This window comes from Bradysia coprophila, unplaced genomic scaffold (genome assembly GCF_014529535.1).
Source record: "Bradysia coprophila strain Holo2 unplaced genomic scaffold, BU_Bcop_v1 contig_415, whole genome shotgun sequence".
Taxonomy (NCBI): domain Eukaryota; kingdom Metazoa; phylum Arthropoda; class Insecta; order Diptera; family Sciaridae; genus Bradysia; species Bradysia coprophila.
In genome coordinates, this window is record NW_023503670.1 from 588,192 (window position 1) to 614,755 (window position 26,564).

At 34.2% G+C, this 26,564-nt stretch overlaps 1 protein-coding gene and 1 long non-coding RNA gene across 3 annotated transcripts; one reads left to right on the forward strand and one right to left on the reverse strand.

Moving 5' to 3' along the window:
* Positions 1-95: 95 nt before the first annotated feature.
* LOC119082357 lies at positions 96-25,966 on the reverse strand. Of its 2 annotated transcripts, XM_037191874.1 has the most exons (10): positions 25,611-25,966; positions 18,150-18,810; positions 2,974-3,153; positions 2,790-2,899; positions 1,936-2,573; positions 1,690-1,874; positions 1,469-1,626; positions 1,184-1,328; positions 651-1,121; positions 96-590 (listed from the first exon to the last, which is right to left on the reverse strand). In XM_037191874.1, the coding sequence occupies exons 2-10, from the start codon at positions 18,202-18,204 to the stop codon at positions 535-537; spliced, it is 1,998 nt and encodes a 665-aa protein (XP_037047769.1). In that variant the 5' UTR covers positions 18,205-18,810; positions 25,611-25,966; the 3' UTR covers positions 96-534. The 2 variants fall into 2 exon arrangements, with proteins under 2 accessions (XP_037047769.1, XP_037047770.1); XM_037191875.1 differs by lacking the exons at positions 18,150-18,810; positions 25,611-25,966 and adding an exon at positions 3,226-3,311.
* On the forward strand, positions 5,205-5,721 carry LOC119082358. Its single transcript, XR_005088629.1, has 2 exons — positions 5,205-5,460; positions 5,515-5,721. It is a non-coding gene; the product is annotated as an uncharacterized LOC119082358 (long non-coding RNA).
* Positions 25,967-26,564: the final 598 nt, after the last annotated feature.

Genomic DNA, 26,564 nt, shown 5'->3' on the forward strand with positions numbered 1-26,564 from the left:
GAGATTTTATATGACAAAAACATACATTTTGAGGTGGACTATGAAAGTGGAAGATAAAGAAAACTGATTTTATTCACCACGAAATCAAACAACCATTTTTCTTCCTCTCTTTATTGACAAAAAGCACCATTTTATTCATAAGGATTTGGTTTGTGTATTTAAACTAAAAACATTTTTGAATTTCAATAAAAATTTGTGACAATTCCGTCATTTGATTTAACTTCTCAAGTTAATGAATCAAAAAAACAGCAAGAATTTTCTTGCAAAAACTTGGAAACTTTGATCTGGTTTTGATTATCTTTTTTGAACTCCGAAAACTTACAAAATTGAACAGAAAACTTTTTTTTTAAATAAATTCACAGTAACAAGATGTTTTTCCTAGTTATTCCGTTCACGTAGTGACACACATTCCATCATTTCGTTAGTTTGAGAAGGGAATGATAAAAGACTTTTTGTTAGATTTTACTCTGGCAGCAAAGCAAAACAGCCATTAAACCGGGAAATTATGAGATTCTTCACAATTCATTTACAGCATCAATCGTTTTCTTGATACTTTGCGGCTGTAATTGCGTGCGTTATTGCCAGGGCACCTGTAATCGACATGAGCATTAGAAAAACCACAAAAAAAACGAAATTCATTATCAACTTACCGCCCGGTATGAATCGCACAAAATTATCTCCAACTAATGGTCCGACACAATAAAGTCCCTTCGGTGCACGCACGGCTTCGTTGGTAAATTTATTGATGTAAATGGGATTCGATTTGCAATTGACCGGCTTGGTTGGATCTTCCCCAAGACCCATTGTTTTCTCGCTCAACAAATTCGTTTGTTTGATCGTCGAACCATTATTATTCTCAAATTGAGCAAAATTTGTCCACTTTTTCACTGTGTTTTGACCGCATACACTTTTGTACTCCTTTTGTCGTCCCCATTGGCACAGATTCAAGTGACGACACTTTTCACTTATATTCTTCAGCCAATTGATTTGTCGGGCCGCCAACTTTCCACTATCGTTCAACGGATAATCATCACAATACGTTTCACAGCTGCTTTGCATTGATATGTTGGACAGCAGTCGAAGATCGGGACGAGATCCAATTAGGACGGTACAGAATGAAACTGTGGAGTGTAAAGTGAACGGTTGACAACTTCGATCGTGTGTGACATAAACATTTTCTCACCTTCGATCTGACGTGTTTCGCCAGTTTTCAAGTGTTGTACTGTTACCAGAGGTTCGCCGTGTGTACTAACATCAACTATTGTATGTTCGGGCAACGGGGTGTAGTTATCGTACGTTCCACTTTTATCTTTCATCATCTTGTGCACCTGGAATTTCGAAACGGAAAACTTTATTGAACGAGGTCTACAGTCTTCATTGACAATAATGTCAGTGTCTCCAAGACTAACAGTTGATTGACTTTACTTTAAGTTACTGTCGGTAAGTCCAGGCTGCAAATTGCACTTACCGAATGATACTCAGGATACACTTTTTCGGGTAACATTTTGTCCAGACCAGCCGTCCTGTTACGATAAACATGAATGACTGGAATGTTTAACGATCTACAAATTGTCACACAATCGGCGGCGCTTAGACCGGCTCCGACTATTATCACTGGTTTAAGATCTGATGGTAAGGGAAATGTGTGTAAGTTAAATTATCTTCGATTGTAATGGCGACATCTCTTACTTGCTCGCTCTTGAGCAGTCAACTCTTCCAAAGACTTTTCAAGTTGTGGAAGTTCGTGTTTGATCCATGGAATTTCCATATTTTCTGCCCGTAAGCCAAGTCGATTGGGTAGGTCAGAAACGCCATTCGCAAGTACCACATTCTTGCAACAGTAGGAAAATGTCTTTCCGGATGAAACTTTTTTGCTAAAAGAGAAATTTTATGAGCTAAGCTGTAAAATTGTGATATCAACAAGGCAAAATGTACCCGATAACTATCCATCTGGCTCCTTTGCACTTTGGATCCTTCCAATGTACTGGCACGATACTCGTTACGATGACATCATTCACAAAATATTTTTGCAAATTCATGCGGGTAACGTAGTTCTCGTAATACTTTGCCACCTTTGACACCAACGCTCTGGATTGCGTCTCCTTCTGTCTTCCGCGACTTTGAGCAACTGAATTCCTATTTGTTCCCTTCGACTTAACCTCGTTTACCGTTAACCGTTTGTCGTCTGTTAAATTGAATTTAAGTGAAACATTGGTGCAATTACAGACGCTCGGACTAACTTCGTTATTATTAATAATATTTCTAGGCAAAACGGTGCTACTACGATCACTCAGCGTAAATCGACCGAAACTCTTCTCCCTCACATTCTGACATTTTGTACACGATTTTTTTGACTTTTTGCTGCTATTAATACTCGACGCTTGTTGGATCAATCCAACCTGATGGACCGGATGATTTTCGTCCAATGATTCGTCTTTGTTCAGAGATTCCCATGCTGCGAAATCGAAATTCGGTAGCGACATCCAGGCGGCTAGTGATAAGGTTTTTAGATTGGGATCCATACGATGCCATGAACCTCCCGGTTTTCCTTTGCCGAGGACAACATGATCGATCTACGGGAGAAAAAAAATTTGTTAAAAAACATAATTTGAATTGACTGCTAAAGGAGCTTGAAAGTAAACTGAATAAAAACTGGGGACTCATTCTTAACATTAGTTTAATCTTTGCAAGTCATCTAAAGATATGGAAGTGATAAACCACTCTTTTAACTAAACGACAATGACGTCATCAACCAAAAATCAAACTAAATTGGAGAGTAAAATTCTCACCTGATTTTCCGGATTATATTCGTATCGCAACATTGACGGCAGATCCATTCCAAGGTCGGCACATGGATTCTGTAAACTATCCAGTAATAACGACACCGGATTTGTACAACCTGAAGACGATAAGCACAGATTTATAACGTAAAGAAATTCTACTTTTTTTTCGTTAAATAGAAAAATTACTCACGCCCTTCTAATCCATCGGCCAATACTTTCAGCTCTTGTTCCACAAGACTCTTTGTATGGTCAGCATAGCTGAGTCGAGCCCTTAGCAGTTCGTCCGGATGATATGTTATCTTTTCCGGATCCCAATATGGCCAATTGCCCGATAGCATGTAAGATAATGTAATGCCGCTGGGACCATTACCTGATAATGGAGTGAAAAGGAAAGAAATAATTATCAATTTTGATAAAATATTTATTAACGATTTGTGTGTACTTAGCAAATGACGTGTCTTTAATCTTATCAGCAAGTGATAAGAGTTTGCTGGATTTTTGAATTAATTTTATGGAATGATGACTCGGAGAAAAATGGAACAATTCTAATTTTTTTTTCCTTCTTTCTAACTGATAATGAACTGTGGCTTATTGCATAAAAATAAATCGCAATATTCAAATGAAATGTTCCAGAAGTTGTACACACACATAAGTTTTTCGATGATAAGAAGTGAGTATGACTGATGTGATGTGACTGAGGCTAAAAGCATTTTTCGATTATGAAAGGTATTATACTATTTCGAAACAAGTGGCAACTCAACCAATTATTTTTACTGCGTTAATTTCTTGGTTAAACAAATTACACAAATTCTAAGTGACAACGATGAATATTTCGTCTTTCTATTCAATCATTCTTTTTCAATGAACCTGACCGTATCTACTGAGTCTAATTTAATCACGAACTTCGTTCAGTTACTCATAGCAACTCACCTGTTTAAACATTTAAAAAAAAAACTTCAGATTAATCTACTCGCTAGTATATGAAGATGAGTCGTTTGCTTACTTAAGAGGCATGCTTCGAAAAATTAATATTGGCGCAACCCGCCACACACATCTATTAACACATTCGTGGTCGTTTTTGCGGTCGTACATTTTTGAAAAAGAATTATTGTGAAAACGTATTTATAATCAAAAATAAAATACGAATACACTAAGCTAAGCTTCCATGACCTTAAGAGGTTCCGAGCGTACGCTGAAATTGTAGCCTACATTTCTGCGTTTCGAAATTTTTGATCGCTGATATCTTTTTACGAGAGCCCTTTTTGAAAAATGTACGACCACATTTTCGAGTAAAAATCAGCTTTGAATAAAAAATAAAATTGTCTGTGAAAGTTTCATATGCTTTGAGAAAACTGTACCGATGCCCCAAATTTGCATCAAAGGTACACTTTTGTCAAAGCACATGGAACTTTCACAGACAATTTTATTTTTTATTCAAAGCTGACATATTTTTACTCGAAAATGTGGTCGTACATTTTTCAAAAAGGGCTCTCGTAAAAAGATATCAGCGATCAAAAATTTCGAAACGCAGAAATGTAGGCTACAATTTCAGCGTACGCTTGGAAGCTCTTAACATGCTTAAAAGCATTGGACCATTTAAAAATTCGCAGCCTACATTTAGGCGGAAAATATTCTTTTTTTGAGTACAATTTTTTTTTTTCAAAGTAAAACCATTACAGCACGCAAAAATGTGTTAATTTCAAAGGAAAATTGGTTTGTGAGTCATAACTTCGTACTCAAGTCCTTTCTGGAAAAGTGGGAATATCGTTTCATGTCAAGAAGTGCTGGCTTTCAGTAACAATGATAAAGTGGTAGGCCTACTATGAGAAAACTCAGAATTTGGGCCAATTTTAGTGAACTATTGCGTTTTCTCAACACAAACATTCATTATTTTCACTCAAAGCCAACACATTTTAACACAAAAAAATGGTCCTACTTTTTCCAGAAAGGACGCTAGTACGAAGTTATCATCGAAAATATATTATTCATTCTTTCGCACAAATTTAGGCTTGTGCCGATTAGTTTTAAACCACTTGGAGAAACCTTGGCAGGATACATAAATTTACACAATCTGCAAAGGTTTCTCCAAGTGGGATAAATTATCACCCACAAACCAATTTTCCTTTAAAAGTAACACATTTTTGGGTGCTTTATTGGTTTTACTTTTAAAAAAAATATTTAATCAAAAAACGAAAATTTTCCGCCAAAGTGTAGATTAATGGTCCATTTCTCTTAATTTTAGACTGATTTTTGTTGTTAGAAGTTCGCATAATTTCAGATAAATTGAGATAGTGTCAGTTGTATCAACATAGTACTATACTAAGTACTGAATGTATAGAATTTTCTTCTGATAACTCATTCAACGCATAGGAAAAATGTGACTCGATATGTGTAGAAGATTCAAACACAAACGTAAAGACACTTGATATTTCTGATTATTATTTACATCGACTGAAGAATAATGGGCACAAAGATAAGATTTTTTTTGTGTAAAATTAAATTGTTTAACATCTGAAACTGTTTCCAATTTAGTTGATAACTAATTCAACTAGTAGATCATTGTGCTCAGAGATGTGACTAAGTTTAAAAAAAAAGTTTTGACAAAAGATTAGTACAATGGATAATTGTGTGCGGCGTGATACACTGTTTGTAAATGCTTCCACTTGACTTTTTATCGGTAATTAATTTTGTTTTAAAGAAATTGATAAAAAAACAAAATTTATCTTTTTAGAAGCTATAGTTATAATTGGAGTCAAGTGTTGAGCCCGTAAATTGCAAAATCCCATTTCAATCGTCTAATTGATTTTATTTAACGATCTAGCCTGGAAGCAACTTCAAAAACCAATGTTTTAACGAATGAAATAACACAACTTTACTACCGCACTAAACCGAAAGCAACAAAAAAGATTCATGTCAATAAAACTGATCGTAAATTACATTGAAGCATTGTATCATTCATCATTCATTATGGTACAGCAACATTGGCACTTTCAGTATTTTGATAATCTAGAGAGTTTATTGAAATTAAATTCTGATTGCGACTTTGTCGATGAACTATGACTAAATTTGGTGTTGTTTGAGATGAAGTAAAAGCTTTTCTATCTAGTTAAAAAAACTTATTTCAAAAAAAGTAATAGACTCGATAACTGTACTTGTGATAAACTTTTCGTCCTCGAAGAAAAGGCATTTTATGGGATTTTCTGAAATCCGGTTATTTTTTGATCTAACAATTTTCAGGGCAATGATTGCTACTGGTCGTTTTTTTGTCGATCTGATAGGAATTTCTGTTCGTAAAAGATTAATGGATGACTAAGATTACTCATAAAAAAATGTTGTACGAGAAAGACCTTACCATTCAAACTAGTTTCATATGAATCATATAAATCAAAAGCATCGCTACGAGCACATTACAAATGAGACATACCATAAATTATACGATCAATTTGTATCTCATCTACATAATCCCAATTGACATATTATCCCCTGACTATAAAACAACGCTATAACCTTGTGCAAAACTAGTTTTCTTAATAAGCAATGCAAATACAATTACTGGATTATTACAAACGTTTGTTGACCGCACGAGGAAACGTGATTTTATATATTAATCATCCGCGAAAAAAAAACCGTATTTGGGTAATTATACACTTCCGATTTTTCGTGCTTTCAGAATAAAACATTTGGCCCAGCGTATTTACAATTAACTTACGTTTGGGTCCGGCACTAATGCTAATAGCTAATAAATCGATAACAAACAGAGTAGAGAGAGTTAACTCTATAACACAATTTGCTTCCGCTGATACATAGCATGGAATAATCTTTAGTGGAACCTACTACTGCTATTCATTTAGGAACTCAATTGACTCAGAAATCACAGCCCTTTCGCAATTAGTAAAAACTTCTACAATAACGGAAAAAGACATAGAGACGACGAGCATCTATAACAAAATGTTAGAAGAAATCCGTCTAGAATACTTTTACAATCGGCTTAGATCGAAAGTTAGCATCCACTTTGTATTCGTACCACAGCTGTGGGATATAATAAACAAAGACAGCAACATTGACCGACGATAAGAAAAAAAAGTTATGAAAGCAAGAAAAGCCAACGATTAAAAGCTATGTTCTGAAGATTGATTTTTGCAAACGCTAATTTTCCTCTTCGATTGATAAGCTGTATATTAGCTAATGGATGTGATAAAACGCTCAAAGTATAAAGAATAAAAATTTTTGCCGGTTAGAAACAAACATTTAGTAGAAGTCAACAAACGTACATGACATTGATAGATGTTCATTGTTTCGATATACGCTTTATGTATATCAAAAAAAGTTATGTCTAATGTGTCTGGCTGTTGAAAGTAATTTCAAGTGGGAGTATCAGTTTATGAATAAGTTAACCAATTTTTTTTGGCTTTAACGCGTAGACGCTAGAAGTTTGTTCTGGACTTTGGCTCCTAACATTAGTTATTGATCAAGATTTTCGGAGGGTTATCGAAGGTATACGTATAAAGCACACTCGTTGGCGCCTAGATAATTTTTATTTGTAGCGGCGGCGCAATGTTTTTTTTTAAATGAAGTAATCAGATTATAGGGGTCATCTAAGGTAAAATAAACTTGTTCATTGCAATTTTACATATTTTTTTTAAATTACCATGATTTAACATTTAGTTGGAGTGGCCGGTGTCGATTATATAACTACGTAGAAATTATTTTCATGTCGATGATTAGTCAGTTTCTTTATGTAACCATTTTTTTGCAATAAATTCTTTAGCGTTAAATTATATGCATATAGTTGGTTAAGTATTAAATTTAAGTAAATAAACAGCGAAAATCTGCTTCTGAGTCAATTTATTTGCTCGCTTTTTTTATTGACACAGCATTCTTATTAGAATTGGTAATTTTATTCAATAATGCGACGACTAATTTTCTGTTTTATAATGTGACGTCGTTACTTCTGTCCCCATTGTAATTTAATGTAAATTTAAGCGATTGCGTTATGACTACCACATTGAATAAATTAGTAGGTTTCGGTCGGGGAATCCAGAAGAATAACAGAATCTACTACAATCTATGACGTAATACCTATATCTATAATACGTCATAGATGATGGTATGGTTCTGTTATTTTCTTCTTTATTCCCCGAAACCTAACTTAATTATTCAATGTGGTGGTTTTCTCATTAAGTATAAAAAAAGAATGTTTTTGATTAGTAAGATAACGCAATAATATCCAAATCGATAGCGTGGTTGACGTGAAAAAAAAACAATTCTTGCTGAGTCACTGCTCATAATTTCAATCGATCGTCGAGAGCTTCATTAAAATTCAATTGAAGTTAAATTATGAAATAATAGTGCTTCAGAGACCAACAATTTCGTACAATTAATCAGTAAATATAGTTCTGTACGGTCATTATAATTAACTAAACATACCATGGCTCGGTACGCTACATACAACCAAAAATACAAATAAATAGTCACCTTGACGTTCACACGATATTAATTTATTATTTTTTTGAAAAGAGCAAAGTTTTCGGTACAGAAAAAGACCGTTTTTAGTACTAAAAATGGTTTTACATATGTTAACCTTTGACAGACGTCTAAGACATCAGTTATCGCCAGCGATAAAAAACAACGATGAACTCTTACTAGCGTTCACTTCCATACCGAAATGAATGGTAAATAACTATTTTGGATGAAGAAACAAATCCTTACAGTCTGTGCAGAGCAAGGTACACCCACACACAAAACCAAATCGTGTCATAAATATGCCAGTAAAAGCGGGATTTTATTTTGTAAAGATTTGAGTACAGGAATATTTTTGGCCTAGGCGTAAAAGCATAGTGTTTCTGATATTGAATTAACAAACAAAAGAGAACTGAATTAAGCTCTGCTTTTTATTGTAAATTGATGTATTGAAAATCCAAGTGTTTAATCTTTCCTTAATTTATCCCGTTAAGACTGCCATTCCATTTATGTACGAATCGAATCCACACACAGCACATACACTGCCACTAAATGTATCAGTAATTTCGTCTACAAATCGTCCACTCAGAAACAGTATTTTGTCCACTTTCTAAAACATATTTGATCATCAATAATTAAACTGAGATGATAACAGATCATTTCCTGCTATTGTACCTTATTAAGAAAGGTGCCGTGGTCGGTAATGATTTGGACTCTATCACCCTTTTTCAACTTTCCAGACAATATCCTGCCAAACGCGTATCTGCGACCGTAATCATTCGTCTGCAGTGTTTTGGTGATTTGCATGACTAATTTTCCCTGTTCGTGACCCTCTTTCGTCGCACTAATAATTCTCTGATCACTGCCCCGATAAATAACATCAAATCGATATGACTGTGCTGCTGGTGGAGACGGAAAATGGGGTACAACCAATGGTAACAGGCAACTTGCAACTGGGCACCACTTTTTCATTATTTTACGAAGCAAAGTGGTACCGCATCTTTCTTTCTCATGATCTTCGAGGTGGATTGGTAGCTTCGATATAATGTTTTCGATTTCTTTTCTGTTATTTTGTGCTATTGCTTCGTAGAGTTTATGAATCGGTTTAAGGATGAACTGGACAAAAGATCGCTCATATGTGTCGTCTCTTTTCACTTTTGACCACTTTTTTTCCTGTTGACAAATTGGTGAGTGACTTGAAAAAAACTAAGGAAAACAGAAAAGAAACTAACCGCGAAAGAGTAGAAGTGGTCTCCCCATAGCTTCTCGGCCAGTGTTGTCGATTCTAATTTATTGAATGATTTCGCATAAATTTCAGCAAAACTATGCAAATTGAACGCCCAACCTTGACCTATACATCCAAAGACAATACTTGACATAACATCGATGGAATACAAATTGTCATTCGAATGCTGCTGAATTAAATGCTTCATTGCGTGTATTGTATCGTAAAGTTCGCTGTATAAAAATTCTAGATTCGCTTCAGTTATCGTTGACAAATTGGCATCGACATTATTCATATTCACGAATAGAATTATTTTCAATTTTTCATTAATTGCGTTCTGAATTAATGTTTCCATGTTGGCATTTACATTTAGATCCGAATCAACGACGATAATTACTCCATCGGCAATTACCACTTCATGCATACCGTTTTCATTAGCTCTCTTAATTACATTAACTACGTATTGATTATGAAGCTCATCAGCGTCGTCGCTTTTGTCACCTACTGTTGTGTGCAGACTTGCACATACGGGATCGACACTCACTTCTCTTGGATTGCACTCAACCCAAGGTGCATAGGGTGGAAAATTCTAAATGATTAAGAGAAGGTGTTGCATTCAATTTTCATAATGGCAAAACAAAGATTTGAGCAAATTCCGTACATCAGCAACCGTAATACCTGATGCAGCCAAGAGACTATCAGTCAGAGTCTCGGAATCATCATCAGACAATCCTATGATTGATATATTCCTGACATTGGAACGATTGTTTAGCAGTTTTGTAATGTCTGTCATTAACAGGCGGACCTAGAAGAATTTTTTAATCTTTTTGGGAAACGGATCGGTTTTGTAAAGAATCTGAAAAACTCACCATTTCTTTGTGAATTTTATGACACTCCCGAAATATAAACGGTATCGACCTTCACGAATCATCTGTAAAACAGTTACGGTATAGAATATTGTAGTGTGGTGCAGCACCATCTGTATAAATATATTGTACAGACGCACATAAAGTAAAATGTTACACACGACGTCAAAATTTTCACATTTTATTTGCTGAAAAGTCTGCTAATGAAACTGTGAATTTCTTGGTTTATAATAAAAATCGAAGTTAGAAGGTGTGCGGAGTGTACCCGAAATAAATATAATTTCGAATGACGTCAAAGAATATTCACATAAATAACATTTTGAATGTACACAGACAGCTTGAACGAACTATGCTCGGACAGTAGCAATCTCGGTAGCAAGATTTCTTTAAGAAATAATTTTTTTTATTAACATTGCCTCAGCAGAAAATATTTCAATTGCATTTTTAATAGCAAGTTATTATGGCTGTCGATTCGGGCGTCGGAAATTGGATTGGGAATATCAAAGCAGTTCGGAAGCACAGAGCGTGTATATTGATGTGTAGGAAAACATTTGACATTTAAAGTATTTTAAGGTAAAAATTCATTCAAATAACACTCCATTACCCCAATCCTGCTTTTCGAAAGGGCAAATGTATTATGGGTGGAATTTTGTGAACAAAATTTGTTTCTTCTATTTTTACAACATTTTTCCTGTCGTTTAAATGCGACATAACAATGTTATGATTCAAAGTATTGCCAATTGTTTGATCAAAGAATTTTGTAATTCATTCGATTATTGACAAAGCTTAACGTTTTGCACTATTTGAGAGAACACTAGTCAGAGCTTAACATTTCTTTTCGTCTATAACAAATGACGAACAGTTTCTAAAAGGTTTTCATTGTACTGCCACATTCAATTTATTGCCATTGACTACACGTGTAGTATTTGAACAAGTAAAATAAAATGTAAAATATTTGCTCAATTGGAATAAGACTGTTCCGGTAAACTAAAGTATTTTTTATGTCATTGTTGTCAGTTAATTTATCTGATCAAACCTAATTATTTAATGTGTACAATAGACATCAATGGGTGGGTATAATTACTACCTGTTCATAACGAACGCTGAATTTTTCATTATTGTTGATTCAGTAGAATCTACAATTTTAATGCAATTGAGTAATTAGAAACAGCTAAGTAACCCCCGTTATAGATAAAGTTTGAAATTCCCCACCATTCAAATCCAATTCCGTTTGTCTATAACGGTCATACGAGTGACATAAGACAACTTTATCACAAATCGCCTGTGTGTATTTAATTCACTTATCAGTAAAAACATAGTTTGTAGATTCGAGCTATGATTAGTTGACAATTTGACATACGTTATGTGTAACGCGATACGAATTAATATCAGAGGAATGTGAGAAATGATTTTTTAATGTGAAACAAAGAGTCCGATTAAAGTCAATTTCGTCAATGGTTTTCGAATTTTTTATGTTTGACAGTTAGACAAAGGTAGCGCAATGAAAGGCATAATAATATTCCGCGACACTAGGTCCCACCTTTTGGGCGGGTCAGGTCCCTTGACTGACAATTTTTTCAATATATTTTTTATCGATTTCATTGTTGAACTTCCGAAGCATCACTGATACAAATGCCTACATTTGATCCCAATTTATTTTTACATATTCCTAAAAAATTGTCAAATTTAGAACATTTAGAACAATATCGATTACTCTATACACTGAGCGAAATTTCCCACGTGCTATGCGTATATTATTCGTGCCCCCTGTTAAAAAGTGCGGGCTCGAATATAATACGTCCAAGACGTATTTGGCTTTGACAGAGATTTAAAAATATGAATATGGTGTATTATTAACAGTTTACAGTAGTTATTATACATTTTAGCAATTATTGGTAACAAATGCTTCAAATTTAAAATTGGCTTCTTCGGGAATTGAACCGGGGACCTCTCGATCATGAGCCAACGATCTTTCTAATGTTGCAGTATAATATTGTTGGTTGACATTTCTTATTGTTGAACCGTACTTTGAAAGCCATAAACGTGTGTGGCGTATAAGTTACGCAGAGCATGTTATAACGTAATGCACACAAAAACTACTTCATAAAAAATGAAAGTATTTTGACGAGTATTTTTCTAATTTACATTTTCTTCGTGTTAAGAAATATAAATATGATCCAAATTCAATGTTTAGGACCAGCATCCACTATATACGTTTATCATACGTGATGTGCGTTTAACTTCCATCCCACTCGTAAGTTATTCTCATTCCACGTACATCATCACCACAATACGTAACACATGAATATTCAAATCTGACAATCGAAATACGCTACTACGTTTTCAACGTGTTCCACGTATAGAAAACATTGTCCATGTATCATATACGTCAATGATGTATATCATACCGTTCCGACGAATTTTACAACAAAATTTGACAGAAAAAGTTCTTCAAATAAACCTTCGAACGTAAGACCGAATGATCTTTGAGTTCTCATTTTTCTAATAAATTTGCAGCAAGATTTTCAATCAACCATAAGTCGTAAATAAAATGCGACTCGTGTGAATTACGGCCCTCGCTCCGCTCTGGCCGCAAACTTCCCACTCGTATGAGCTATCTATTATTCTGTTTGATTGCCATTTTGTCTTTAATCAGAGTAGATGCGAAGTTTTTCGAATGTGGAACGATGAGAGGACTCTTTCACTTTGGTAATAGTTATTTATACTACAAGAACTTTAAAGGGTGTTTTATGTTCGAGGAATGGTAAATGGTTCGAGACGAAGTCGAGAACCTATTTGCCATTTCGAGAACATAAACACCCTTACAGTTCTTGTAGCATAAAATTTTTTATATATTGAGCGCTTAAACGCACTTTATTTGACCAAAAACAAAACACACATTCTGTGTGCATATAAACGCGTCATCTATGTGCCTTTACAGTTCAACTATAAAACTTATATACTCGACTATAAAGCTTATGTATTGGCTTATGTATTTGATGTTTATACGCGAATCGCAAAGCCTTCTTTATATCGAGGTTTGCGGTCAGATAAAGTGCGTTTTTAGCCCCGTACGAAGTACTGGGGGCTTATAAGATTAATATGCCGTTTGTAACATGTTGAATTGGGAGCAGACGGTAAGGGCAAAGCGTTTGTCTATGTTCATAGATAACGAATCCACAATAAAAACAATGTCCGTCTGTCCGTCTGTCTGTCTGTCTGTCTGTCTGTGACCCCTATAACTTGAGTAAATCACAACCTTTTTTGAAAATTCTTTTTTTCCCAGTTTGGTAATGTCAAAAGAAAGGCTAAGTTCGAAGATGGGCGATTTCGGGTCGACCCCTCCCGAGCTGGGGCCCAATAAGCGAATTAAGGCTTTTCGATGATATCTCCGGAAATTTAAACGCTACACTTGTAAGTAATGAAAGGTATTTACAATACCAATCGACAAAAAAAAAGTTCATGGAAATTGGATGATCGACTCGTGAGCCCATGATGTGAACCAGGTACAGGGCGGGAAGCAGTTTTTGCTTGTAGGTCGGCAAAATTTGAACGAATTTTGCTTTATTAGATAGGTATTGAACGTACCAATCAGGGAAAAAAAAGTTTATGAAATTTGGTTGACCAGAGCGTGAGCTAGGTCCCTTGGAGTGAGCTCATATCCGGCTACTCGGCAGTAAAGTGAACGTGGCAATATCTCGAGTAAATTTTGACCGAATTTCATGATTTTTTTTTGTTTGATTGGTATTGACGAATGCAAAGCGTTACTACTATTTCCGGTTTCCTAACAAAATGGCTGCCGACGGCCATATTGGATTTTATTAAAATCGATATAAATCGGTAAAAATGAAGTGAAATTCATCCGTTTTCGCCAATTTTTGTAAAATCTGAGATGTACTTGCACACCAAATAGCGTGTTGTGGAAAAATTTCTAGAATTAGGTCCTTGGACTGAGGCCGCTAGTCGGCCCTAAGTGTTTTTTGCACATAAATCGAGTAAATCTCAACCGATTTTGCTAGTTTTTGTTTCATTTGAGAGATAATTGAATACCGAATGGAAAGTTAGCAAAAAATTTTGGATTTCTAAAATAATGTCGTAAATTGTTGGTTTTATTTGAGAGGTACTTCGTACGGGCTTTCGTAATTGCGCTATGCGCAATTTTAAAAATGAACACTTTCAGTAAATTTGACCATGCCCAACTTCGGCTAGGTGGGCAATAATGTCAAGGACACAATCGGGTTGCGGAAGCATTTTGGTAACAGACGCATAAGAGTGTTGTAGACGTATTAGGGTTACGAGCGTATTAGGGCTACGGACGTATTATGGTTACGGACGAAATAGAATTACAGGATTGTACGGGGCTCAGTCGCAGCAAACGCTCCGACTGTTCTGATGCCTTGTTTAAGCGAGAAATATATAAAAAAAATTAAAAAAACGCGACGTCACTTACTAAATTTGCAAAACCTTCACTCGTGAATAAAATATGGTAATATTTACTGCATTTTAAATGAAACGACTAATAAACGACCGATAAATTAATTTAAATTTTTTTGGCGTTTCTTCACTTATGTCATTTTTTTCGTCGAACGAACAGAACGCCTTCTCATTACATTTCTTAGAAGGATGAATTCCTTAGGAACGATCAAAATGCCTTCTCGTTACATTTTGTAAAAGGATGAATTCCCTAGGAACGGACAAAACGCCTTCTAATTGCAAAACGCCTTCTCGTTACATTTTGTAAAAGGATGAATTCACAAGGAACGAACAAAACGCCTTCTCGTTACATTTTGTAAAAGGATGAATTCCCTAGGAACGAACAAAATGCCTTCTCGTTACATTTTGTAAAAGGATGAATTCCCTAGGAACGGACAAAACGCCTTCTCGTTACATTTTGTAAAAGGATGAATTCCCTAGGAACGAACAAAACGCCTTCTCGTTAAATTTCGTAAAAGAATGAATTCCCTAGGAACGGACAAAACGCCTTCTCATTACATTTCGTTGAAGGATGAATTTTCTAAGAACCTTTGCTTTATATTACCAAAATCGACAAAACGTGAAAGAAAGACGATTTTTTATCTTTTACTGATTTACTGAAGAGGTGCCAGCGACATGTAAAACATTTCTATCGGTATTTTATTATTTTTTATCGGTAAAGTTGAATTTTTCTATCGGTCGAATGTAATATCCCATACAATATCACGACTCGTGAGACTTCACAACTCGTATGGGAGTTGTAAAATATTTTGTTTGATTGTTGGAATAATGAATTTAAAAAAATATTGAGAAATTCATTGAGAATGACTTATCTTATATTGCCTACAAAAAATGATAGTTACATTTAACGTTTTTCATAAAATTTCCTACACTTTTCAATCATAGTGTGCTCATTTGATAGCAGGTATTTTTCTGCCGTAAAAATAGCTATTTTGCTAACTTGTTAGTAAATGGGATGTTTTGCGCAATAGATGTGAGATTGCCAATACGAGCCGAAGGCGAGTTTGGCAACACATCGTGTGCGCAAAACCCCCATTTACTAACATGTTAGCAACAAGATTTTATGCACAGGAGTGGGATCTTCATTTTTTATAAACGTCAATTACCGTCCTTGTGCGCAAATATATATATGAAAATCCATTGACGCACTGCTTTGATCGCACTACTGTGCATAAACATCATTCTTTGGTATTAGTAGACGCATTAAGTTTGTTAGTCAACTATCAGATTTGTTAGTCAACTATCAAGTTGTTAGTCAACTATTAGATTTGTTAGTCAACTATCAGATTTGTTAGTCAACTATCAGATTTGTTAGTCAACTATCAGATTTGTTAGTCAACTATCAAGTTGTTAGTCAACTATCAGATTTGTTAGTCAACTATCAGATTTGTTAGCCAACTATCAAGTTGTTAGTCAACGATCAGATTTGTTAGTCAACTATCAGATTTGTTAGTCAACTATCAAGTTGTTAGCAGTTCACTAACAAGAGATGTTTACCGGTTAGAGGCTGGACATGTACTGACGAAATTTTTCTTACTACTCATTTCATGCACATTATCGAAAACATACTTATACGATTTACACACACTACGCAACAAAATCAAATTTCATCAAAGTAATCTTTTTCGATTGAGGCTATAATCAACAGTGTAAAATCAGGTTTTTCTGGAATAACTTCCAGATTCTTAATCCCACATGGCTCATCTTCGAACTTAGCCTAGAGAATTTAATTCCACATCGATTAAAAAATTTTTTGTTGAAATTGGTTAAGAATTACTCGAGTTATCCTGCCCACAAGAAAAAACGGTTACAGACATTTAACGTTTTTCATAACATTTCATAAATTTTCAATCAAAGTGTACATGTATGGTTACAGACATTTTTCGCTATTTTCTGGCGTAAGACCCTGACTTTCAGTCAAGGGAATAAATAATAATTGCAAATTGAAATCAGTGCAAAAATATCACAATTTCTTTTGCCAACGTAGGTCTATTCGTTCGATACAAACAATCTGACAAAAAACTGCGTTGCCTGCAAGCAAATATTTTATCAGGGTCAGTACTCGCTGTAAAAGTAGTTTTTCAGTCTTTTCGTAACAGTTTGTCTTAAAGAGCGAGACATATGTTTAAATTGTTGAAGTAAAAGACTTTAGATCAAACACTGTGAAACATTTATGCTAATAGTATATTACTTCCGAGGTTCCAAGTTGTGTATTTGATAAGTGGGGTGTTACAGCAAAGAAACTAGGTCTAATTTTAAACTTTCCCAATTAAAATTTTCCCTTCGTTCCTTTCATATCTAATGTTGCACTATCATTTATATTAGAGATAGTGGGTTTTCCACAAAACTGACGTAACTATTAGTACGAACTCCAATCGCATACGTTCAAAAAGAACTAACTTATTGGTGATTAATAACTTATAAAAGTTTTTCATATCTTTGCTACTCGGTTATATATCTGATGATTACTTCTAATTGGGGCCTGTAAGTGTATATCAATAAATAAATAAATAAGTGCAACTTAGGTATCATTATGCAGGTCAGTTTATATGGAAAAACCACTTCAGCGACTGTTATTGTTATGCAGTGTGGTAATAATAATAGTTTAAAGCTCCATGTAATAAAATAGTACATTTCGTACCTAGAACTAAAAGTCTTTTTTAGCGTGTGAGAATCGAATACGCTAAAAAAGACTTTTAGTCCGTGGTACGAATAGTATTTCTCAAATTGGACGGAGAAAAAATGCGACGAAGTCGCACTTTTCGGGTCCTAGGTATGCAAACTTACATTACATATCGAAACATACGTTTCAAACATCAACCGGTCTATCAACGCTCAATCAAATCTGATTTCAATTAAGACTTTGCGCGTGTGTAAATTCTGCAAAGTTTTTAACTGGTGACACTATATGCAATAAAATGATGACTCATCTTCACAGATTTCTAATGTCATGTTTCCCCTTAAAAACCGATTTTCAATTAACACTGATTGACCTTAGCTCTCCACAAGCATGAAACAACAATTTTTTTTTTACAAACAGAACATAGAAACAGGAATCGATACATGTTAAACGAATTGAATTACCAAGCGCATAGCAGAATAACTCTCTTTCAAGTACATAACAATTCAGCCGGCTTTACATTGTTTCGATTTGTTCAATCGATACCATCGATACACATTGCTTTCAATAATTAATTCTGTTGTGACCACTTGATTTCGAATGAAATTAAATTGTTCTACTGGCAGATATAGCAAGTTTTATGATAATAATGAATCGGAATGAATTAAAGTGTGTCTGTTCTAATGCTAGAAGAAACTTACCGATAATAACAACTTCTTTGTAAATCATGTCCTTTAATCCGTGGGTATCCTTCATAATTTGATCAACAAAAATATTCGATTAAATCTCAGCCTCTAACGTGATGTCAAACCGATAAATTATGCATTCACACAGACGAAAATCGAAAACGTTTTTGCCGAAAATAGTCACTCTCACAATTCACACATTTACAATTTTAACAAGTACGAAGGAGGAATTTACTATTTTTTTTAAAGAAAAAACTGTTATCAATTACAACGAAATACGAATTATCACAGAAATATTAATTCACATTGGAAAATATAGTAATTCACCGCACGGAACCAGTTTGTCGACTAAATGAGCCAACTCTTCGTGTCTTTATTTTATATTATATTCCCACCGTGTAACTTTAGCGGAGAGGCAACAACACTCGCGATGTCGGTATATAAACGCGATTCATCGTGATCGGTCAAATTTCATTAATAATTTTTCTTCTTTAGTCATACGTCACACAGTTGAAGTATAGATGTAGGAGTTCCTTTTTTTGAAAACGAACGAACAAAAAAAAACTTTTTTTATTTCACTTTTAGTCGAAATTCGATGAATAAAAAATGATGATCGAACGAAGGATGGTTTTTGATGGAGCTGGGTTGGTTGTTAAATTGCTGTTACGATTTATTTCTGAAATTAAATTGAGATTATTTTTAGTAAGTCGTAAGTTGTTAAGTAACAGGTAGACGAAAAGAATGAATAACAAATTGTTAAGCTGAAGAATATGAAGCGTCTGGACTCTTAAATGTTTCATTATAATAAAAGTTTAATTTTGATTTGCGCTTAATTTAGATTGTACCAGACTCAGTAATAGGGTGGATCATCAATTCTTGAATCAGATTTTTTCATCTTACTGAATTTGCGATGATTTGTGACATATTTTAGTTGAAGGTATTTTGTTCAGGTGAAGTAAAAAAAGCAAAATTGTTTTCCTGAGTTCCTATTTCACCAACTCACATATATGCAAAAAAAAAATCAATTCTCAATATAAGTGGATATAGTGCCTAGATGCAATGTATCGAGAAATTCAAATTTCTATAATTCACGTATTTTGGTTAGACAGAATTGATATAATAGGAAGATCCTTTTCGGGTAGATCGGGAAAACAATTGTGAGATCGATTTACTATTTTCAAATAATTGATGAGGTAAAAGTTGGGAATTTTGGTTCGTTTCGTCAGTCAGTCCTCTACAAAAACAATTCTATGAGACATCTTCTGGCTGTATGAAGTTAGTTTTACTGACTATTATCTCGTAAGCCTATAAATAATAAAATTCGCTTGAAAAAAACGTTATTTGGGGAACTTTAAAGTTCGATGATTCTCCAAAATTTGATGGGTTGAGATACATTGTGGAAAATCAACTCCATTTCTATCTGAAATGGTGGATATGGTCGAGTGGGGTGTCAATGGATAGAGCTTGGGGTTAGAGTTTCCTGCTACTAGCTTTCACAGCCGTCCTTCAAAATTTTCGGTTTTTTTTAGGTTTTTCACTTTTTGCGGCGGCTGGGTGGGCTAAACATCGGCGTTTGTTGGTGAATAATATTCAGCTCATTGACCTTCATAAACGTGCACAATTTGACATTATTCACATCTCGCATGTTGGAGTAATTGATAAAAAAATTATTTTCGCGACCCGATCCCGACTGTTCGAAGTTTTGGCAACTCTTAAAGTTCACGATATCGCAAAGACTCGGTCGAACAACTGAGCGGTACTTTTAACTTATCCGTAACGAAATCAATAATGCAGAGAGATTAGTTTTAGCAAGCTACGCATTAATCTGGGTGTGGCTTTTTAATTTGGTAAAATCTAACCACCCTACTCACCCAAACAAATAAAATCTAACTATTTCACTTTACGCCTAGAAACATACATTTTACAAGACTTCATATCAATTTGGAAAAATTCTTGAGGTTATCTTTCAAACCGAGGAAACATTTTTCGGTGTTCACCTTCATAAAATTGATTGATAACGTTCACCAGACGAGGGACCACTTTTTCTTTCGCTTTTAATTTTTAAGGTTCATTGGTCTACTACATTTTGATTTTTAGAATTATTTTTGAGAAACATTTGAAAACATTTAGAAACATTTGGAAACATGGCTCGGAAAACTCGAGAAAATGTGAGAAAATATTTTCCAAAAATAGTCTCCACTCAAAAATCTACAATCACGTTTATATGCTCCTGACATAATAAGCTTTACGTATTTAAACTTAAAAGCTCTAAGAGATAAAATTAATTTTTGGGCTAAATCGAGGGACAGATCGTGTGTTTTGAATACAAATTTTTTTCTGAACTTAGTAAATTTGTGTTAGTAATTGGATTTTTACTAGATTTATCGATCAATGAGGAGTAACAGGCAAACATAGCTTGAGAGAAATTTTAATGGAATTAATTTTGTCATTGAAATGAAGTTTTACCGAAGACTGTTCATATAGAACTTACAACTTTCGGTTCAGTACCCATATCTACATATCAAGTTGAATGACTTGACTGACGATTGGCACGATATGCCGAAATATTGATGCTTCAATAATATGTTCAAGAACACAACTGTTCATACTGAGCGTCATTTCAATGACAAAATAATTCCATTAAAATTTCTCTCAAGCTATGTTTGCCTGTTACAGTTACACCTCATTGATCGATAAATCTAGTAAAAATCCAATTTCTTCATTTGAATTGTTCACGATCAAGAAAAATCGAGATTACGTTAGGTACTCTCACCCATAATTTGTGTTAGTATTTTGGCTAAGACAATCATTTAATCTATTTATTTTACCGTGAAGCAACGAAGCACTGAGTCACGAGTGGAAGCCCTGAAATCAATGCAACCCCAGTGTTATTACTCAATAAGTGCACCAAACAGATTTATTTATAAATCTTTTGTCCCACACGATTTCCTCTACTATTGGAAGTAGGTATCGGTGTCAGTGATGTGATTGTGAAATAATATCCTTTTCAATTATTTATTTATGTGATGGAATCGTTATTATTGAATGTTATCAGCTAATATGCAACTGGTTGTAGGTGGTACGGAATGGATTCCTTTACAAATTTTGGTATCACTTTTGGCAAAAGTAAATAAATAAATTGATTGAAATTATACAAGTGTACGTGTACCCTTGGATATGTCAAATGTGGTTTCACGGTCTCCAATGATGTTTTAAGAAAAACCTTGGACATTAACCCTGGTCATTGGACGCGTAGAATGCAATTTTGTTTTTACTTTTTCTTTTTCTTAATTTTTAAGCGCGCATGCAAGAGTAAATAATTATCAAAGACAAAACATAAATTTCGGAAGAACAACATTTTGAAAGAAATAAAACGAAAATCTTAGGGTTATTTAACTCGTTTCAGTGACCTGTGTCATTCAATAGATAGTATGTCGATTTTTTCATCATATAGAATCGATTTACACATTGTCTTTAAAATTCATATATATTATTACACGATGCTATACTGAACAAAACTTTGAGAACTTTGGTGTCCAGAACACAAGGGCATATTTTTTTGAATTGGAACTTTAGAGCCTCGGCAACTCTCCGCTATCAAAATTTTTTCTCCGCCAATAACGGATTTGTTCTACAGTTTTTCCAGCTCTTTCTATCCCCGAAAGTTTTGGTTGTCTCCCCACATAACTCGGCGGTTCGCTGATGGTAAATTTTCAGAATCTGTAAAATCGTCTATCAGCAGACGCCTGAGTTTCAATGGTAAACGAATAAAACTTGCTGGAGACGATAGAGCGTGAAAAACTATGGAACAAATCCGTTATTGGCGGAGAAAAATTTTTGATAGCGGAGATCGCCGTAGAACATGGGTTTGAAAACGCAGACCTCCGCCAATTACAATAATTTTGTATGACCAGTTACCTCAGATTAAATTTTTAACACTTTAAGGCAATAGAGGAAGGATCAGTCCAATGCATGTAACTACGATTTTTTCTTGAAACTACACGGAAAAAAAAGATTTGGAAACAATTGTTTGCTAGAAATATATTTATAGTTGTGACAAATATATTTATATTTGTCACAAAATTTCAGGTAATTTGCTTGTCACAATTATATTTAATTATTTGTGACAAATTATTTCAAAATATATTCGTTACAAATATATAAATATTTGTAGCAAATATGTAAATATTTGTTACAAATATATTTAATTATTTATGACGAATTATTAAAAAATATTTGTGGCAAATAATTAAATATATTTCGGACAAATATTTATATATTTGTAACGAATATAGTTAATTATTTGCTACAAATGTTTATCTAATATATTCGCCACAAATATTTATATATTCGATACCAATTTTTTACATTAAATTGGTATTGAATATTTCTTTTTTTCCGTGTAGAGTTTTCAGTCTTAAAAATTGTAACGCAACAGACCGTTATTGGCAAAATCTGCCCTTGAGCATTCTGTTTAAACTTTAAAGAATGGTCAGGTCCCTAGTATTTTCTAGGCAAATCTTTTACTTCGATACTTTCAACAGTTAATGTAACACAGACAAGAGCTGGCTATTTTTTGTCGATAAAAGACGAATAATGGGGAGCTGGTAATTATGTAATTTTGAAGATGAGAAATATTTTGCGAATATATCGGGACCATCATGGCACGTACACGTGCAGAGTCTGTTAAACCACTGAACCCACGTCCCTGAAGTATAGTAGATCAATTATAAAGTACGAACAGTGAGAATTGTTTAACTTGCAAAAATTGTTATCTTTGATATTACCAAACACTAAATCAACCGCTCTGATTCATTGCTCAGGAAGTTCCAAAAACAATACGTACAGCTAATTTTTCACGCTGCACGCGAGCAATATTACCAGCAACACTTTTTTTTTCAACTTAACATAAACTTGTCATTTTTTGTAAGCAAATGAAATAAGTAAACAAAATCAATCAACACAACACGGTGTAAGTTAAAGTCTCGTTTGCGAAATAAGGCACAGGTTACGGTGTACGGTTAAAAATAGAATTTACGAAAATAAATCGGCCATTCATGAATACTGTACGTATGTTGATATCATGGGATGTCTCGATGGAGGGTGAAAATTTTCAGAAATTCTTTTTTTCTATTTAAATTCTGTCGCAATTCTGACATAATGCTACTTCGTGTCGCGTGTAGTGGAAATTGCGATAAGAGTTACCATAGCCCTGAGTGCTTTGGAGTTACCTAACAGTCACGTAACCGCAGTGCATCACTGTTTTATATGAATGCTATAATAGCTGTAACGTTTTTTTTTAAGTTTAAGCCTTATTTTGTTAGACCCGACTATCATCCATTCTGAATTCAAATTAAAATCAAGTTTTCTTTTAATTACATAATTTATGCTTGCGAAAAGAAAATCAATTTAACGTTGAAATGTGATGGCTTATTTCATTCGAACTGTTCTAAATGTTACACGTCGACGTCGTGTTTAATTAATCGTACGAAATAAAGTGCTTCGAACGTAAATTGTAAATTTTACTTAAACTAATTTATATTTGGCGACTAGTAAATCATGAAGCCAAAATATTAAAATCGCCTAAACAGTAGAAGAAAATTGTTACGAGGCTTTGAGTCGAAATTGACCAATGCTTGCGTAGTTGCAATTTTATCTTTCATTTTCACAAATTAATCCTAAGTTCATCTTTTGTTTGAATAATAAATATGTTGCAATTGGCAGACACCTTTGTTTATGTGGAAACCATACGAATTTATCGGACCTGAAGTGAAATTAATTTAAAAAAGAAATGCGTACGCGTAGGTATAGAGTATAAACGATGTTAATCTAAATTTTAGTTTGGACGGTACACAATTTCTACTAGTGTCAGCTTTTTATTTTTAGAATTTCAATTAAATTTTGTTTTAAAGAAACGCTTTCGCCAACGACTGTGTTGTGTATCAAAAAATTTAATTTACCATCACAAGTCCTATTGTTTTTTCGCTTGTTTTTTTGAAAACTCATTAAGATACAAATTTTAAAAAAGCGACCATGAACAAAATATAACAGACACAATAGAGAGTGAGAGAAGAGTTAAGAGGTTCCGAGCGTACGCTGAAATTGTAGCCTAAATTTCTGCGTTTCGAAATTTTTGATCGCTGATATCTTTTTATGAGAGACCCTTTTAAAAAATGTACGACCACATTTTCGAGTAAAAATATGTCAGCTTTAAATAAAAATTAAAATTGTCTGTGAAAGTTTCATGTGCTTTGAGAAAACTGTACCGATGCCCCAAATTTGCATCAAAGGTACACTTTTCTCACCACTAAAAAAAACGTCAACTTTAGTATTCTTTAGACATTTTGAGTCCCTTTACTTTTGACATTAGTAGTCCCTTTTACTGTCTGTACACGAAGCTGTCACACACACATTTAAATATATGATTTTACATTTTAACAGTTTGTCAGTTTGTTCTATTGAAAGGGATCGATTTTCCTGTTTCTTCGAAAAATTCTCTGCAACTTCATTGAACACTAGAACTTTCCATCTTAGGAAGTGATGATAGGAGCGATTTTCCACAGCGACTCGAAACTTCTACGTGACAAATTTTCGATTTTGTAAGAATGTTGATTAGAAAAAGAATAACAGATGGCGTTGCCGTCGACGCCATCTGTTATCAACTCTCTGGTTATACGTCACTATAAGATCTACCACCAAAACTGCGACCTCTTTAGGAATTTCTAATAACTTCTTATGGAATGACAGACTTATCTAATGCAGGAGGATCTAATTTATGATATTTAGATAATCTACAGAAAAAAAAAACCATGTCCGAATCAGTACAGACTACAGAATACAATCAAGTCAGACATTCTTAAGTGAGAAACAATGGAAACAATGATTAGCCGATAATCAATTAAAAAAATTCTGCTAACAGAAGCCGTGGGCAGTTACGTCGCGATTCCGGTAAACAGAATTATGGTTACCACACACATCATTAGACAGACTGGACGAGCAGACTGATAGGCGGCCAAATAAACATCAGTCTCTGACAGTTGAATAGACAAATACAAATTGTATTTCATAATAAATATCGTAACCGAATTCATCTGGCATGTGGACGTTTTTTTTGGTGTGTTCTGTTTTGTGTTGCGGTATTGACGACAGAAATAAAATGAAAAAAAAAATACAATGTCAACAACACCCGGAGTGTTATATTTTTGTATTAAAGCTCTACTGTACCTTAGTTTACGTCATTACACTTCTAAATCACTTAGACAACAGAGGTTCGTTCTTATTAGCCTTAGAAAGGGAACTAGGTCATCTGAGCGTCTAAATTTTCTGACATGACGACGTTGAGTGCCTAAAATATCGTTTAAATCGTAATCTTCAAAGTCGATGGAATGTTCGATTACGAAAAGTTTATTCAGGGACATAAACGTGTTCCCGTAACGTAATTATTTACACTAAAAACTAAATCACCTTTTCACTTACATTTTTTATTGCTGTTCCATGTGCTCTTTCGAAACGAAAAATCAATTCTAATTGACAGATTTCATAAACAGAGTATACAGCCAATGCTATTCACATGGTTTATTTTGCAATTGCACACGTTTCGTAGATTATAAAATATATCCCGCACATTTGTTATCGATGCTATGTTATTCTAACACCCGACGCTTGAGTTTTTTTTACACAAACGAAAGAGACTTACGAAAAATTGATGAAACTAAAAAGAAAAATGTTTGGAAACTTTAAAGCCACTAGTATTTACACTGTACTGAATTTATTTGCACTAAAATAAACACTGAACGCCGGACTCCGTGTGTATCGCAACACGAATATCGTTGATGTAAGTTAAGTAACACACAATATATTTTCTAAATGATAGACGTATTGTAGGGTGACCCTTTGTTTTTTTTTTTTTGCTCATGCCTACGTGAAACGAGTCAGGTAGAGCAGCGCATCTTGTCAAGTGCAGTAGAATATCTGTGCAAAAATAAATGGAATTTTTCCTTCAGATTAGCATGCATTTTACGGTCGTTTAATATATAGGCAATTCCAATATAGGGTTTTTCTGCATAAAAATTAAATGCAGACATTGCCGAGGAGGATACAATTGTGTTGTTAACCAGAAAAGAGAAGAAAAATTGAACGAAACTGGCAGTCCTACGAAAAATAAAAATTATTTCGTTCAACATCGGCGCATCCTAATAATAGAAAGCGAATCGAAATAATACTCATGTAAATGCCGTAGATAGCTGAGCTTCCAAGGGGAAATGTTCGTATGTATGTAATTCGGTTTTTCGTACAGAAAATTGTTGGGAAATCGGAAGGGTATATTTGGTCTCTTTTCGCCTGAATGTCTTTGTCTAATTGTATGAAAAAAGACGTTGTCAAATGGAATTGTTTACAACTTGATTGACACGGAAAAACGCGCCGAGAAAA